Source organism: Phocoena sinus, chromosome 19 (assembly GCF_008692025.1).
Source record: "Phocoena sinus isolate mPhoSin1 chromosome 19, mPhoSin1.pri, whole genome shotgun sequence".
NCBI lineage: Eukaryota > Metazoa > Chordata > Mammalia > Artiodactyla > Phocoenidae > Phocoena > Phocoena sinus.
In genome coordinates, this window is record NC_045781.1 from 42,116,345 (window position 1) to 42,132,592 (window position 16,248).

A 16,248-nucleotide genomic window follows, 5' to 3' on the forward strand; every position below is an offset into this window, starting at 1 on the left:
AGGAATTCATTGTGCTTTTCTGGGAATGCTTAGAAATGACAAATTAGTGTTTAGAAATCTAAAATGTTCTTGCTATTATGTTATGCATTTACTTTTTAATAGATAATATTAAGAATTTGTTATTTTTAGTGAATTTATAGATTAATACACAAGTAGGTAATTTAGCTTATGTATGTTTCAAGAAAGAAAGTTATTAGCACATTCTTTGTAGAAATAGTGAGTAGTTACCATTAAACTCTTAAGTTACTTCTGAACCTTCCCTGTATAAGTTAATGCTATTACAGCAAGGTATAAATCTTTTTTTTTTTGACCTGATAATGTGTCCATTATGAACACATTGGTACATTTATTTACCAGTTTAACTTTAATGTAACTCATCATACATATCAAATATTGGCTTCTCATAAATCAATTTAATTAAAAAATTGAATTTCTACTACATGCAAGTCATAGTATGTTAGGTGTCAGGAGGGTCTAAGATGAGAAAGATGTTGTCCATACTCTCTAGGGGCCCATAGTTCTTATCCCTTATTACTTCACCACCTCACCTGGCATTATTAATGCACTTAGGTGATGTCTTGCTAACCAGAATGTAACATGCTTATGTGAAGGGTTTTTTACACCATTTTCATCATGATGATGATGATACTATTGTAAAGCGTTTTATAGTTTAAAAAAATTTGTCTTATATTCATTGTATTCTTAAAATGAGTAGAACCTTTGTAATTTAGGATCAAACTGAGGTAACCTTTAAAAAGTAATTTTTTTTAATTAAATGATACTACTGTCTTTTGACAGAGTTTATGTTTTCAGCTTTATAGTTTTGTGCTAATGAACTTTTTTATTTAGTAAGTATACCCAGGAAACTGCAGGTAAAATATTCATAATGTGTGTTAGGTGTCAAAGGAAAATGTATAGAATATTTTAACTTATGTAGGGTATGAGATCACAGTTTGGCATACCTGTCCCAGAACAGATATTTATGTACAGTTATATCAATTGGGTTTTATAACCATGATTTTTAAATAAGATTTGCAAGATAAAATCACACATACTTCAAAGAGCAATGCTAGGTTATAGCTTGCATATTAAATTCATAAATATATAACTTGCTTTTGAGTTCATGATTACATTTCACCTAACTTTCCGTCTGTCATGGACAGGGATCCCTGAGATGTTCATATTCTGCATTCTCATGTGCATGGTACTTAGATTCAAAAAGAGTGGGTGGGGGAAAGCTGCTTTATAGAAATACAAGTTCACAGAATTCATGCTGCATGCTTTGTGTGTTCCACTGCAAATACTGCATGCTGCATACTTGTATTTCTCTGAAAATGATGAACATAGACTCATACACACAAAAAGTTTAGTTTCTTTTTTGCCAATAGTTGGAACAGATGGAGGAATGTTAGACATAATACCGTCTCTATTTTTTCTAAAATGAATTCTGTAATATTTTTCAAAAAATAAGGAAAAACCTTGTTATTTAAACCCAAAGTGGCTACAAATCAGCTCCTAAACTGTCACTGACATTAGTATCTAGATTTTGTAGTTTTTACAAATCTTTTAAAATATTTATTTACTAAGAAAACATTGCATTAATGCATGATACGAAATTGATAAAAATTTTTCTTTAAATTGGAATGCAGTTTAAAGTGACTGAATTTTCCAATTTCAGCTACTGCATTTGACAAGGATACAAACTGGAAAATGGAACTGGTATCATCTAAATGCTTCTAAGTGCTTTAACTCATGGTAGTTGAGAAAAATCTTTCCATGTGGCATGTAGATTTCATTACTGATGGCTAATATTAATAACTGTGCTCTTCAGCCTTGACAGCAATGAAAAATTGTAGGTGCATTTAGTTCTTTCAAATGATTTAAGTGTTTTGGTGCATGTTTTCAATTTAAAAATAGATCTTTGGCACTTGGCTTTTGATTATCGAAACATTGGCATTCTGACATTTCACTCTTTATATAATTGATGTGGATGTTGCAATTCCAATAACTGCACATCACAGTTTTAAGTTTATCATATTACACCACTTTAAAACAGTAGCATACATGGCTATAGATAAAAATTAATTTTAGATTTAAACATATTTTTAGTTGTCTGTCACGTTACCTATTTTCATTTTTGTATGTGTTTATGATTGTAAACCTTTCCTTATCTTATACAAGATAAAATTGTATAGGGCTGATAACTTCCAACTTTAACATTATTAGTGTGCCTCTTGATATTATGTTGTTAAGGGTTTAGTAGTAGTATTTTTCAATGAGTTGTTATGCCAGTTGCCACACATTTTGAAAAGATCTACTTTTGACTTTTTTTGTTAGGCATAATAGGTAAATGGTTTTATAAAAAACCTTTTTATAAGAACTAATTCTGGTTCTCTCCAGAGATTTTTTTTCTGTTTAACTCTTTTTTGTTAGACTTCAGCCAATAAAATTTACTGTTACTCATCTGAAGAAATTCCCTTAATAGTTAAAATCAAGGAGGCCTTTAAAAGAGAGAGGAAATGGACAGTGGTAACCAATTGCCAATAAGAAAAATCCATCCAGTAATACGTCCTTCTTCTGTTTTTCATTCTGCGATAAAGGGTGGATTTATTTATTTTAGAGATCATGGTTTTGAACTGCCACTTCCAACTTCTGGAGACCCTCAGTGGTTCACTTGCTTATCTTCTACAGCCCAGCATGTTCCAAATCAAACCTTTTTCACTTTTATTCTTGTAGATTTAAAACAATCATAGTGACGGTACCAGTTCCATTTTGCCTCCAATTCAGTTGATTATATATTTTTTCTATTTATTTCTCATTTTATAATTGATATCTGGAATAATCAGCAGCTCTTTTCTCATTTATTTTCTCATATTTTTATTCCAGGATTTGCCTCTGAAGCAGGGAGTGTCTGCATTAAAAATGACCTGTAGTTCTCTGCTTCATAGGTTAGAAACTTATTTTAATATTTTGTGGCTAAGCACAGTCCCACTTTTCAAATTCTATAATGAATTATTTAATTGGCATTGAATGTGGACCACAAGCATATGTTTCATATTGGGGTTTTTTTTTATTATTTTAAATGATTAAAATTCAGTGGAACTATCCAGCTGAGGCAATAAAAGCTTTGTTTTTGCTTTACAGCTTAAAACATTAAATTAGATTTTTAAAAATCTATCAATTATAACACAAGTAAAATAATGCTATTTGGGCATTTTTAAAAATTGCATTTTTTAGGCCTTGTATTGCTTGAAGCATTTATATTCTAAAACTTAACCAAATTCCAACTATTCATTTTGGGGAAAAACAATCAGTTCACAAATCACATTTTCAATGGGACTGCTAGCCAGCATAGGTGAAAACATGTATAGTGTATTTACTCTTAAATTGTACACTGCAGATGCTTCTTCAGCTCCCTCCTCTTCCTCCATGGGCGGTGCTTGCAGCTCCTTTACCACCTCTTCCAGCCCTACCATTTATTCTACCTCAGTCACCGACAGCAAGGCTATGCAAGTGGAGAGCTGCTCCTCAGCCTTGGGGGTAAGTAACCGAGGGGTAAGTGAAAAGCAGTTAACCAGTAACACAGTTCAGCAGCATCCATCAACACCGAAGAGGCACACAGTCTTGTACATCTCACCACCACCTGAGGACTTGCTGGATAACAGTCGGATGTCCTGCCAGGATGAGGGGTGTGGATTGGAATCTGAGCAGAGCTGCAGTATGTGGATGGAGGATTCCCCCTCCAACTTCAGTAACATGAGCACCAGTTCCTACAATGATAACACTGAGGTACCTCGTAAATCACGAAAACGAAATCCAAAGCAGAGGCCGGGGGTCAAACGACGAGATTGTGAAGAGTCTAATATGGATATATTTGATGCCGACAGTGCCAAAGCACCTCACTATGTGCTTTCTCAGCTTACCACGGACAACAAAGGCAACTCAAAAGCAGGAAATGGGTTGGTATTCACATTTTTTTAAAGTTCTCTCACCATTATGCAAAACAAAAAAATAAATCATTCCTCATTTTTCTTAATTGCTCAGCTCAAGTTTGCATCTAAAGCAAAGATACTAGTTTTATCATTGAAATAACATGAAAATTTTGACTTAAAATTATCAGGTTTCACTAGAGAAGAAAATAAAATACCAGTAGATTTTACCAATAGTTATCTTAGTATGGGTAAGATTTAGTAGAAAATGAAAATAATCTGTTTAGAAATAATTTCAAATGGACTTACACTTTAAAAGAATTTTAAAATATTTTTATTCATAGAAATAACTAGTGATGCAATGACTCCAGCTAAAACAAACATTTACAGAGAGCTAGTTTGTATTCCCCTTCATGTTGTCTCCCCATATGATTCAGTCATTTTCCATTTTTGTGAAGATTCTAGTCTTTATTTCCCTTTTTTCGTTTATTTGATGAAAAGAAGAAAAACTAAATTGATAGTTTGACTCTCAACTTAGATTCATGTATTTATTTTAAGCTTTTTCTTTAATATATTATGCCAATTCAGTATTTTAAAAAAAATAAATGTATCACTTTTTTTTTTTTTCTGTGATTCTGGGTTATATATCTAAAGGGTGATAGAACCAGGATCATGGTGCCTGTTTGAGTTTTCATTCATCTCTGCCAGTTTACAACACTCACTAAATATGTTTCAGTAGCTATATTATAGAATATTCACTTCTGAAGTAGAGAATACTATGACTTACTTTTAACTTTCTGATTCCTTTAATACTTTTATTGTAACATTTAATTTCTAGACTTTTGATTAGATTTTCCTACAGTATATTCAGCATAGTTTGATAGAATTTAACTCACTGGATCTTGAGAGATTACTTTTTTGGGTGGCAGGGTATGTATGGTCCTTTAGTTGACCCAGGATCTCCTACAATTTCACGCTGTCACAGAATATGATGGAGTTGCTTTTGATTGTTTCACTATTTGATTACATCATTGGTATATTTTAAGTTAAAAATCTGGTTGAGAGTTATAGAGAATATTCTTAATGTGTATTAAACTTGTCCTTAAATATTTTCTCAGTATATTTTTAAAGTAATACCTACCATTTAAGTAATGATTATTCTATACTACTTTCTTCTCTACTCTCATTTAAAACTCCTTTGGGGTGATAATAGTAAATAAAAATGCACATTTACATATTTTTCATTTTTAGAAAGTCCAGATTAGGAAATTATCTAAAAGAAAACAACATATACCCTTTCCTAAAGTGTTGCCATTAGCAGAGTCAACAATTCTAGGACATATCTGTAGAACTGTTACCTATAGAAAATGCTCTGAAACGCAGTAGCAGAGATTTAAAAGGCTCATATCATTAAATACAGGTATGTGTTTATTCGGGCTTCTGTGGAGAAAGTGTTTTTCTTTTTTAAGTTCCGTAAGAGAGATTTTCATTTTTATACTGAAATAAATGTTAAAGTTCAGAATGAAGAACAAATAAAATTTTGACTTACAGTTAGTCAACACACATGATTTGCAGTTGCTGTTAAAGAGATATCTTGACCTACATCTTTTCTGCTTCTGCTTTTGTATGATAGATATATCTTAGAAATGATTTGAGGTTACCCAGGGAAAGTATAATAACATTTGTCAAGACAAAATCTCTCATGAAATAATTCATGGAACAGAAACTCATCAAGCAGCAGAAGAAATGTCCAGCTTCTTAGGTAATGGAAAAATATTTGACACTAGCATATGAAAATGATAGAAGAAGTTTAAACTTTGAATTTATAAGAACTATATTAAGGAAAGGATAAAACCATATATAAATATAGAAAAATAGGCCTTTGAAAACAGTTGTTAAGGGGATCTCAAACTAAAGTTCTGTGTTCTTCAATAAGGAAGATGTTAGAAATATGAAAGAAATTTTGCCATAAAATTTCTATTTATATAATGCTAAATTATAGAAAATGTACCCTCAAACATGTTGAGTACAGCAGTTTTTATTGATCTTCAAGATAGAAATAGCATTTTTGTATGAATAAAATGTTATATGAAAGAGTTTATTAAGAAAACAAAATCATTTTTAAAAAACTACTCAGTATTTAAACATTCCTAGACATATTTTTCTTAAATTCTTCACCTAAATGTCCTGAGAATCAGTAGCCAATGTCTCTTTAGATATTCCTAGAAATTAAGATATGATGTCACCTGCATGTGAAACCTGTTTTAGGCATTTTATAGTGAAAATTATTTTTGTGACAGGCAACCAGAAGGATGTGCAGCACAAAGGAATTAGTGTCATTTTTTTTTTTTTTTTTTTTTTATGCGTTACGCGGGCCTCTCACCGCTGTGGCCTCTCCCGCTGCGGAGGACAGGCTCCGGACGCGCAGGCTCAGCGGCCATGGCCCACGGGCCCAGCCGCTCCGCGGCATGTGGGATCCTCCCAGACCGGGGCACGAACCCGTGTCCCCTGCATCGGCAGGCGGACTCTCAACCACTGCGCCACCAGGGAAGCCCGTCATTTTAAGTTCTGAATAGAATATTCCAAGACAGTGGATTTTCTTTTTAGATAATCACTTAGAAGTAAAATCCCATACAATTAGCTGCTATTTTCTTGTTTTTTCCTTAAGCCATAATGCATTAAAAATTAGTAATTTGAATGACTGCTTTTCTAAGAATTAGTTGATGTTTTTATTGTTTTACACAGCTAGGGATCTAAATATGTATGTATTCAATTTTTACATTTAAGCCTAGAGAATAAAGTTAGTTTTAAGGGCTTTTAAAAGTATCATTTCAGAAATTGTTTGATTACATGTGCTATTCTTCTTTAAGCCATAATGTGTATACTTTATCAACTTAAAATTTTCATCCCAAGTGAAATATTTTGTTTTATTGAAATAGTAAAACTCAATATCATCTATTTACCCTCATAAATATTAGCTTGGCCAGCATAAATGAATACAAAAGCCACATCTTGCCAAATTAATGATATGCTAAATTTTCCTTATATTTCAGACTAAAGTGTTCCCTTCCTATTATAAAATTAATAGATATTAATTACAAACATTTGAAAAATGCAGAAAAATAGAAGAAAATAAATAACCTATAATCTAATAAATCAATACAACTATTAGATTTTGCTGTTTTTTCTTTTACTCCCTTTCAGTGCATATTTAGAGAATGTTTTTACATAGCTTAAGTAGATGAATATTTTTGCTTTGATTTTTTTAAATGAGTATAAAACAGTATCATTATAGAATTTTGTATGCAAAGTACTGCACATTGTATTCAGTGCAAAAATTTGAATTTCTACCCAGAATGATAAAAAAATAGGATTTATTGCCCTTTGTTCTGACTTTGACTTGATACTTTTGTTCATAGAATGTATTCTTCCAGGGCCTTTTAAATTACTTACACAGGTAATCTTTGACTTAATTATGTCAAACTTCATCAAGTTTGCCTTTATCAACAAATACTTTTTCAGCATCTTTTGTTTCAGGAATTGTGCAAGGTTTAGGGAATATGAAGATGATTGAGCAAAGTACTTCCCTTCAGAACCCTTCCTCTCACCCAGTCAGTCTAACTGCATACCTTACTGCATCCTAGCCATGGATTCACCCCAATCCAAAATTCCATTGAGAACATAGCCTTTTCCCTCTTTATTATTGATGACTGAGTCAACAACTTGGTTAGAAATGAAGAGGTAAACATTAGAGCTAGATTTAAGGCTGCTTAGCCACCATTGCTCCTCTATGTTTGAAGTCATAATATTTCTCCTAGGACCTGTTTGCTTTTGGACAGGATTTTGTCCACAGTCATCTCTTGGCTCCTTTATTTTCAATTTGAGTGTAAACTTAGGACTGGGAAAATGATACAGAAAGCATTATAGGCCCTGACTTTATTTTTAAATATACATAGGTAATTTTTAAACTAATAGTATTGTTTTCTATTTATTTTTATCACATATTTACAGTACTTCAGATTAAATGTGTTGACCTGAAGTCCTAACCACCATTTGAAATATTTTTCTTTGAACATACATTCTGCATAGCAAATGCATAATATACAAATAAACATTAGAAACCCAATTAAAAAAATAAGTTAGATTGCCTATCTGTAAAGCACAGATTATAAATTTTTTATATGCTGAGGGCTTTAATTATTTAATTAATCACAAATTAAAATACTCTGAAAAATTTAACTTCTGGGAAAGATTGTTTAGGGTAAAGCTAATTTCCAAATTAAAATTGAATCACTGATTTTTTTTTTTTAGTATAATTTTCTCAGCTTGATGTACTAAGGAAAATGTCCAAAAGAATATGTACATGTTCCTTCAGTTTCTTTAAGGCCTTTTGTGTTTTTTTGTTTGTTTGTGTCTTTGTGCTACCCCCACTTTTCTTTTGCTTTGTAAGTCCTATTAGAAAATAATAGTAATCTTGTAGCTTTATGTAACACTCACACATATATGTAATTTTTAAACTTTATTTTGAATGAAGTGCAATGTGAAAGGTTATAGTGACATTAGCTATTGTCTTTCCTGTTATTCTTGGTTTATTGCATTCAGTCTTCCTTCCTCGTTCCACACATATGCATTCTTTGTCATCCCTGTCCAACTTTACCACCAAATTTTATTTTCAGTTTTTTTAAATTGTAGTATAGTCGATTTACAATGTTGTGCCAATCTCTGCTATACAGCAGAGTGACTTAGTTATATACATATATACATTCTCTTTAATTACAAAATTTTTAAAGATACTTTACTTATGGAATGTAGTGTCCCTTAGGCTGTCTTTTATTTTGTCAGTAAGATAATCAGTTGTTTTTAATGTTATTGCCTATTCTCTTTCTTCCTTTATCTTAGATGACTTTTGTAGAAAACTCTTTTTGATACTTTTTCCACTTTGTGCTTTGACTTCTCAGAACATTGGAAAACCAAAAAGGAACTGGAGTGAAGAAGAGCCCTATGTTGTGCGGACAGTATCCTGTTAAAAGTGAGGGAAAGGAGCTGAAGATAGTTGTACAACCTGAGACCCAGCACAGAGCTCGGTACCTAACTGAGGGTAGTCGTGGCTCAGTAAAGGACAGAACACAGCAAGGCTTTCCTACAGTAAAGGTACTTATTTTAGTTAGCAATATATGAAGAATTTTATCTACTTTTACTTATTATTTTGTTTTTAACCAAAAAAGAGCTGCCTAAAATAAAACTAATAGCTGTATATATTAGAAATTAAAGTAAAAGTCTGACTGAATTATAGGCCAAATATTATTACTCTGATGTCCTTTGAATTTTAGTTTAAATGAAAGGAGAGATGAAAGTGTGTTCTAACAAGTAAACTATATGGCAGTCATGAATTATCTTCCCTTTATATTTGACATTGGTAGCAACTGTTTTAGATTCTTCTCACACCTTATATTTAAGAAGAAATTTTAAAGTGAGTCCAAAGAAATATTGTAGAAATTATCTTGGACTTGGAAAATAAGGTTTTTGAGATGGCTAAAGCAATCAGGACTACTCAACTCAGAAAATAATTGGTTGATAGGTAACTTAAGTCTTCAGTTTAAAAAACAGGATATCGAGCTTCCCTGGTGGTGCAGTGGTTGAGAGTCCGCCTGCCGATGCAGGGGACACGGGTTTGTGCCATGGTCCGGGAAGATCCCACATGCTGCGGAGCGGCTGGGCCCCTGAGCTATGGCCGCTGAGCCTGCGCGTCCGGAGCCTGTGCTCCGCAACGGGAGAGGCCACAACAGTGAGAGGCCTGCGTACCACCAAAAAAATATTAATTAATTAAAAAAATTTAAAACAGAATATCAGTTGAGTCTTTATCTTTTCAGAACTTAGACTAACAGAAGAAAGAGGGGACACTTAAATTTTAGCACCTGGGATACCTTATTGAAAAAACTATTTCTCTTTGAAGACAAACCAAAAGAAGTGGAGTAGGGGATGTTTATTTAACAAGTGTTCCTACCCCTTGCAAAATACTAAACAGGGAGGAATTTTGGCTAATCACATGGTAGATTCTTATAAATACAGTTTGTGAAAATGTGTTAGTTGAACAATATTTAATTGAACTGCCTTTCGTTTTATACTTGAAAGAAATAATGGTAGAAACTTGGGATCAAGAAGCTTACTCATGACCATTATACGGTTTGTTAATAATCACATGTACAGTATCATTCCTACCCCTCTACTATTCACCACGCCAATCCTTTTTCAGTCCCCCAATCTTAGGACAAGTAACAGGCAAGTGAGAAATTTAAGTTATGCTTTGTATAAATATTTGTCTAACCAGACATTTTGATAGTTTGGTAAATATTTTTAACCTAATTGCTCTGACTTTAAGTTATGCTTTGTCTAAATACTTGTCTGCAGAAGTAGTTAGATTAATTGCCTGTGATAAGGAGTGAATTGGCTGATCTTAAAAGTTTACTTATTCACTCATTCAGCAAATACCGTACCCTTCTATGTGCCAGACACTGTTCTAAGGTACTGCTAACAATTTGGGTAGACTGCTTATTTGCTGCTTATTTGACTCATTATGATGATACCCATAGATACAGAGATACAGTTATTCTTGGATAGATAAGATATATGAGTTTTTTTATAAGCACTTTGATGTGGATTGTACAAGTTATTTTGTGATTTTCTGCATTCTGTATTAGCAGCTTCGATGTTTACAAACCTTATCAAGAACCAGCATTGGAAACATTTGTTCCCAAGTGTTCTTTTAAATATTTATTTATTCTTCAGCATACAAATTATAATTTAATTTATGAAGGCTTGCTAGAGATCTGTAATGACCCATAGGTCCTGGTTTGAACCAGCAGTTTTTCAGACCATAATGTTTTGGCCCAGGATTTTGTGATGTTGTATATATGTATCTAGTCTATGAAAATGAGCTCCATACCCCTAGTATTTATATAGCTGCACTTCAAACACTTTCCTACTCAAACAGCTTTAACAGAGTAAAAATTTAGTAGATGTACTCTCATTTGATGATGATGATAATGATGCCACTAGCACAGTTTAGGGAATTTTCCATTAGTGGTGGTGGTAAATCCTGAGTAACCCACATGCTTTGGCAGTCCGTAAATTTATAAATACCTTAAAGGATTGTGTATTCATTCTCATCTGGTTGTACAAATTAATTACAAATGATAATTTATCATTAAACATCTAAAATTAAAATGTGATTATTGCAGAACTAAAACTTAGAGTTTTCTGCAAAAATTTAGTCAATTTTCCTTTATGAAAATATTTTACCTCTGTTTTTCTGGAAGACTTGTTATTTCTTTATTGTAATCCAGTTATAAATATAATAATATAGAACTTGGTCTTAAATGTTTGATTTTACAATTAGATTATTTGAAATGCTGATTAGTGTTTATGCTCCCTGTTATCTCACTCCAGCTGGAAGGCCATAATGAGCCAGTAGTGTTGCAGGTGTTTGTGGGCAATGACTCTGGTCGAGTGAAACCACATGGATTTTATCAGGCCTGCAGGGTAACTGGGCGAAATACAACTCCCTGCAAAGAAGTGGACATTGAAGGCACTACTGTTATAGAAGTCGGCCTTGATCCGAGCAACAATATGACACTGGCGTGAGTACTTAGTAAAAAAATTTTTTGTTAATTCGTTACACTTTTGCAGTAGGCAGGAAAATTTTTTAGTTTCTAATGTATAAAAGATATTGAGTTTTGTACTGAAATGTTTTAAACATAACAAATAAAAAGAATAGTTTATTGCAGAATGGTAATGGGTGAAAACGAACTCTTTTGCCCTTTGCTAGAGAATTCCCATAGTGAAAGACAAGGATATAAAAGCCAGGTGGAATGCTGGCTTTTTGGAAAATAATACAGACTTATATGTTGGAATTAATAATATTAACATTAAAAAATAAAATTACAAACAATTTGATTTGCTTTCCTAAATTCTCTTTTGTTAGTGTTTGCAGTAGAAACTGACAGAGATCATTCATGGTGCCTTGACCCATCTTGGTATGAAAAAGCATATTGCTGGTCTAAATTTACCTTCTGTTTCTATTTTCCTATGTTAAAAAATTATGTCCTGGGACTACCTATTTTTCATCTTATGCATTTTCATTTCCTGAAATATATTAGAAATGATTTAAATTAATTTTTTTCCTTAATCCTTTTATTAAGGACCTTTAATCCTAACAGTAACCATAACAGCAGCAAATATTGATCTGGGATAGACCTGTTCTGTAATTATCCGTATTGGATAGCTAAAGACTTTTCTCTACTTGGTTTTCAGGTTTTGTTTTTTTTTTTTTTGAAAACCATTTTGAATAAGTTAGTGAGAGGATAGTTTGAAAAGGGAAATTTTGAAACATATTTAGTGAAGGTTTATTTATTTTTTAACTTTTGAAATTGTAAAAATAAATGTATATGGTGGAAGATAGGGAGTTACTGATTATTAAAATAGTACTTATTCCTTATAAGTTGAAAATACAGATGAATAAAAATCTCAATAAAATTTAGTAGTAATATAAAGCTAAAAACATACCCCTCAAACGCCAACTTCCAACTTAATAGAACTAATTACTGTTTTGACATTTATTTTTCCGTCCTTTTTTCTGATAAAATTGCGATGATACTCTACTCACTGCTTTGTAACCTGCTCTTCACTTATCATGAGCATTTTCCCATAACATTAAATATTATTTATAGCATATGTTTTAATGGCTGTGCAGTGTTACATTTTGGGGGGGAGACAGTTACTAATTTTTTTCAAATAAAATCCGTTTCTCTATTTTAATATCTGAATTAGGTGCAAAAAGAAAGAGGATAAATTTAATTTTTTAAAACAAAAGTAACTTGTAAACCATTACTTATGTTCAGATTTTGAAATAGTGATTTCTGTACTATTTTTTCCACTATTATTATAAATGAAAAGTTGACAAGATGAGAAGTTATGAATATTCAGAACTTACCCTTCTCTGTTTTTTGAATTTGGAACCATATAATTATATTACATACTCAAAAATTAACAAGGAAGCAAATTATTTTTAAAAAGAAAACTTGTTTGATTAAGAATATTGTACTATTTATACAACAGAAAATATCAGTTAATATATTTTTTCTGTATTAGGGTGGACTGCGTAGGGATATTGAAATTGAGGAATGCTGATGTTGAAGCCAGAATAGGAATTGCTGGTTCCAAGAAAAAAAGCACTCGTGCCAGATTGGTTTTTCGAGTTAATATCACAAGGAAAGATGGCTCCACTTTGACACTGCAAACACCCTCTTCTCCGATTTTATGTAGTAAGTAAGAAAATATGGAGATATTAAATATATGGAGTTTTTTTTTCATTTTCTATCAATCTTTTGATATCTCTAAATATCAGTTGTTTTTCATACTCCAGCTTGTGATCATGAAAAATTTGAAACATTTTCAAAGCTATAGTTAAATTTTCTAGGCTAAATTAAAGGTGGGTAATTTCTAATAAAATTCAAAAGGAATGTAGCATTTTGTAGTTTCATCTTATCATCCTATACTGATTTAAAAAGTAGTTTGAACAGTTTGCCTGAAGTAAATTGTAAAGGCACAGGATTTTCACAGCATCTTCATAGTGTGATAAATCGCTGTGATTCTAAGTGTTTGTATTAGAATGTAAGAAACAATAAGGTAAGCAGAACTTTGTAAATATATAGCAGTTGGAGTTCTGATTACAAATTAAAGTATTATAGTATAGTGGGAAATGAAATTCTTACTTTGCTAACCTTGGCATAGAAAGTAAATGACGTGTGTGCGTAATTTTTTTTTTTTTGGCTGTGTTGGGTCTTCATTGCTTTGCATGGGCTCTTCCCTGGTTGCACAGAGTGAGAACCACTCTTTGTTGCGGTGTGCGGGCTTCTCATTGTGGTGGCTTCTCTTGTTATGGAGCACAGGCTCTAGGTGCACGGGCTTCAGTAGTTGTGGCACGTGGCCTCAGTAGTTGTGACTCGCGGGCTCTAGAGTGCAGGCTCAGTAGTTGTGGCACATGGGCTCAGTAGTTGTGGCTCACGGGCTCTAGAGCACAGGCTCAGTAGTTGTGGCGCACAGGCTTAGTTGCTCTGCGGCATGTGGGATCTTTCCGGACCAGGGATCGAATCCGTGTCCCCTGCATTGGCAGGGGGATTCTCAACCACTGCACCACCGGGGAAGTCCGTGTGTGTGTATTTAAATTCAGTCATGTTGTATGTGCTTCAAGATATAGTCTGGTTTCCCTGTAATGAGTATTATTACAAGTAATAAATAGGAAAACTTTTTCCTTTGTACATCCCTTAAGAAGATTTTCATTAACTATTATTTTCTTTGGCCTTGCTTCTGAATTCAAAAGAGCAGAAGAGACTGAGTTCCATTCACTTGAATTTCCTATTGGGTCGTTATGGGTATTATGACCTTGGTACCCCCAGGATACTTACAAAGCCTTTGTTATTTAATTGTAGCTTAGTTTTGTCAAATTATTCACCCTTGGTAAATCTTATTTTTCCCTTCCTTTCTAATTCATCTCAGAAGTGACTATACCCCTATGTTAGCTTGGCAGACACCCTCATTTTTAAAATTTATATTTATTTATTTATTTATTTGCGGTACATGGGCCTCTCACTGCTGTGGCCTCTCCCGTTGCGGAGCACAGGCTCCAGACGCGCAGGCTCAGCGGCCATGGCTCACAGGCCCAGCCGCTCTGCGGCATGTGGGATCTTCCCGGACCGGGGCACGAACCCCTGTCCCCTGCATCGGCAGGCGGACTCTCAACCACTGCGCCACCAGGGAAGCTCCACCCTCATTTTAAAAAGAAAGTAGTAAATATCTTCCTGATCTCAAGAGAGCTCATTTGGGGCTTCCCTGATAGCACAGTGGTTAAGAATCCAATCCCTGGTCTGGGAAGATCGCACATGCCACGGAGCAACTAAGCCTGTACGCCACAACTGCTGAACCTGTGCTCTAGAGCCCGTGAGCCACAACTACTGAGCCCATGCGCCTAGAGCCCGTGCTGCACAACAAGAGAAGCCACTGCAATGAGAAGCCTGCACACCGCAACAAAGAGTAGCCCCTGCTCACCGCAACTAGAGAAAGCCTGTGCGTGGCAACAAAGACCCAGTGCAGCCAAAAAATTTTTATAAAATAAAATAAAAATAAAGAGAGCTCATTTGGATTTCTCTATTTTTCATTATTATGAAAAATTTGTTTTGATACTAGTATTTCCTTGGGCTATTTCTGGATAATGTTCAGTTATAAATATACTGCTTTTAAAGTTTCTAGGTTCCATGTCCATTCTGTTGTGTTCAGATAGGGACAGAATAAATCTGTAGATGGTTTATTGAGTTATAAAGCTTTTCTAATTTAGGTGCTAATTTACTGTAAATCACAATATGTCTCAACTTGAATATTATTAGAATGGAGTTTCAATTTTAGTGGGGCATGTGCAGTTCTTCTTTTACGTGATCTAATACTTTGAGCATGACCATAGCCACTCTATGTTCCATTATGGGTTTATGGTTTGTGTTTATTTCCGTGAATATAACCTTTTTGGCAGGTTAGAGCAGTTGGGGTAGAATGAGAGGTGAAAAGGAAATAGGTTAGTAAGAAGGGTTAGAATTGGAATGGGAGGTAGAAGGAAACAGGAAGATGAGAGGGAGGTAGAAAAGGAAGAGGGGCCAAAAGGTTCTAGAGCTGGAAGGGAGGAGAGGAAACAGATACTTGATCTTCCATCTAGAAACACTCAGTGGAAAGAAGGCCTAATGCCAGAATTCATGTTGTGCCTTGTGACCTTAGAAAAACAGTCCTGCTTCTACTTGTTGGTTTAACAGTGGCCATTGGATCCATTGTCTTTTTGTTTGTTTGTTGTTAAGGGGATAGAAGAATCATCCCCTTTTACATTCTTCACACCTTTAGATGTCTCCAGACAATACATATATACTAGATCAAATTAAGAATATCAATTTTCATACCTTTTTAGTATCCACCCTTCTATAATAATTTTTTTTAATATGGCAAAATTAATCATAGCTTTCTTCATTATAATGTATTTTAGATTTTGTCTTACTAATGCTTATTGTATTAAATCTTACTGAATTTACCGAGTTCCTACTTTCCTTATTTCTAGCTCTTCCACAACTTTAGAAAAGGGATAATATCATTGAGTAAACTTCTCTTCTCTTCACAGACATTAAAAAGCCTTACTAATTCTTTTGACAGGTTGAAATATTTGCTTTGTTATTTTTCAGTATTCAGATGTTCATTAATTTTTTTCAGCTTTTTATTTTTGGCTGTGTTG

General features: G+C 33.5%; 1 protein-coding gene across 14 annotated transcripts in view; it reads left to right on the forward strand.

The window, feature by feature from the left end:
- The window catches only part of NFAT5 (nuclear factor of activated T cells 5), a 138,200-nt gene that overhangs the window by 84,836 nt on the left and 37,116 nt on the right, over positions 1–16,248 (forward strand). For 6 of the 14 annotated variants that reach the window (XR_004347119.1, XM_032614745.1, XM_032614750.1 and 3 more), the window contains 4 exons: positions 3,401–3,959; positions 8,888–9,080; positions 11,376–11,566; positions 13,077–13,249. Coding sequence is in view for 13 of the 14 variants with exons in the window: in XM_032614745.1 (XP_032470636.1) it covers positions 3,401–3,959; positions 8,888–9,080; positions 11,376–11,566; positions 13,077–13,249 (1,116 nt within the window). In the remaining variant the exon portion in view is untranslated. Of the gene's footprint in view, positions 1–844; positions 2,949–3,400; positions 3,960–4,765; positions 5,692–8,887; positions 9,081–11,375; positions 11,567–13,076; positions 13,250–16,248 lie in introns of those variants that run through there. The other 8 variants (XM_032614752.1, XM_032614751.1, XM_032614753.1 and 5 more) reach the window with 5 other exon arrangements.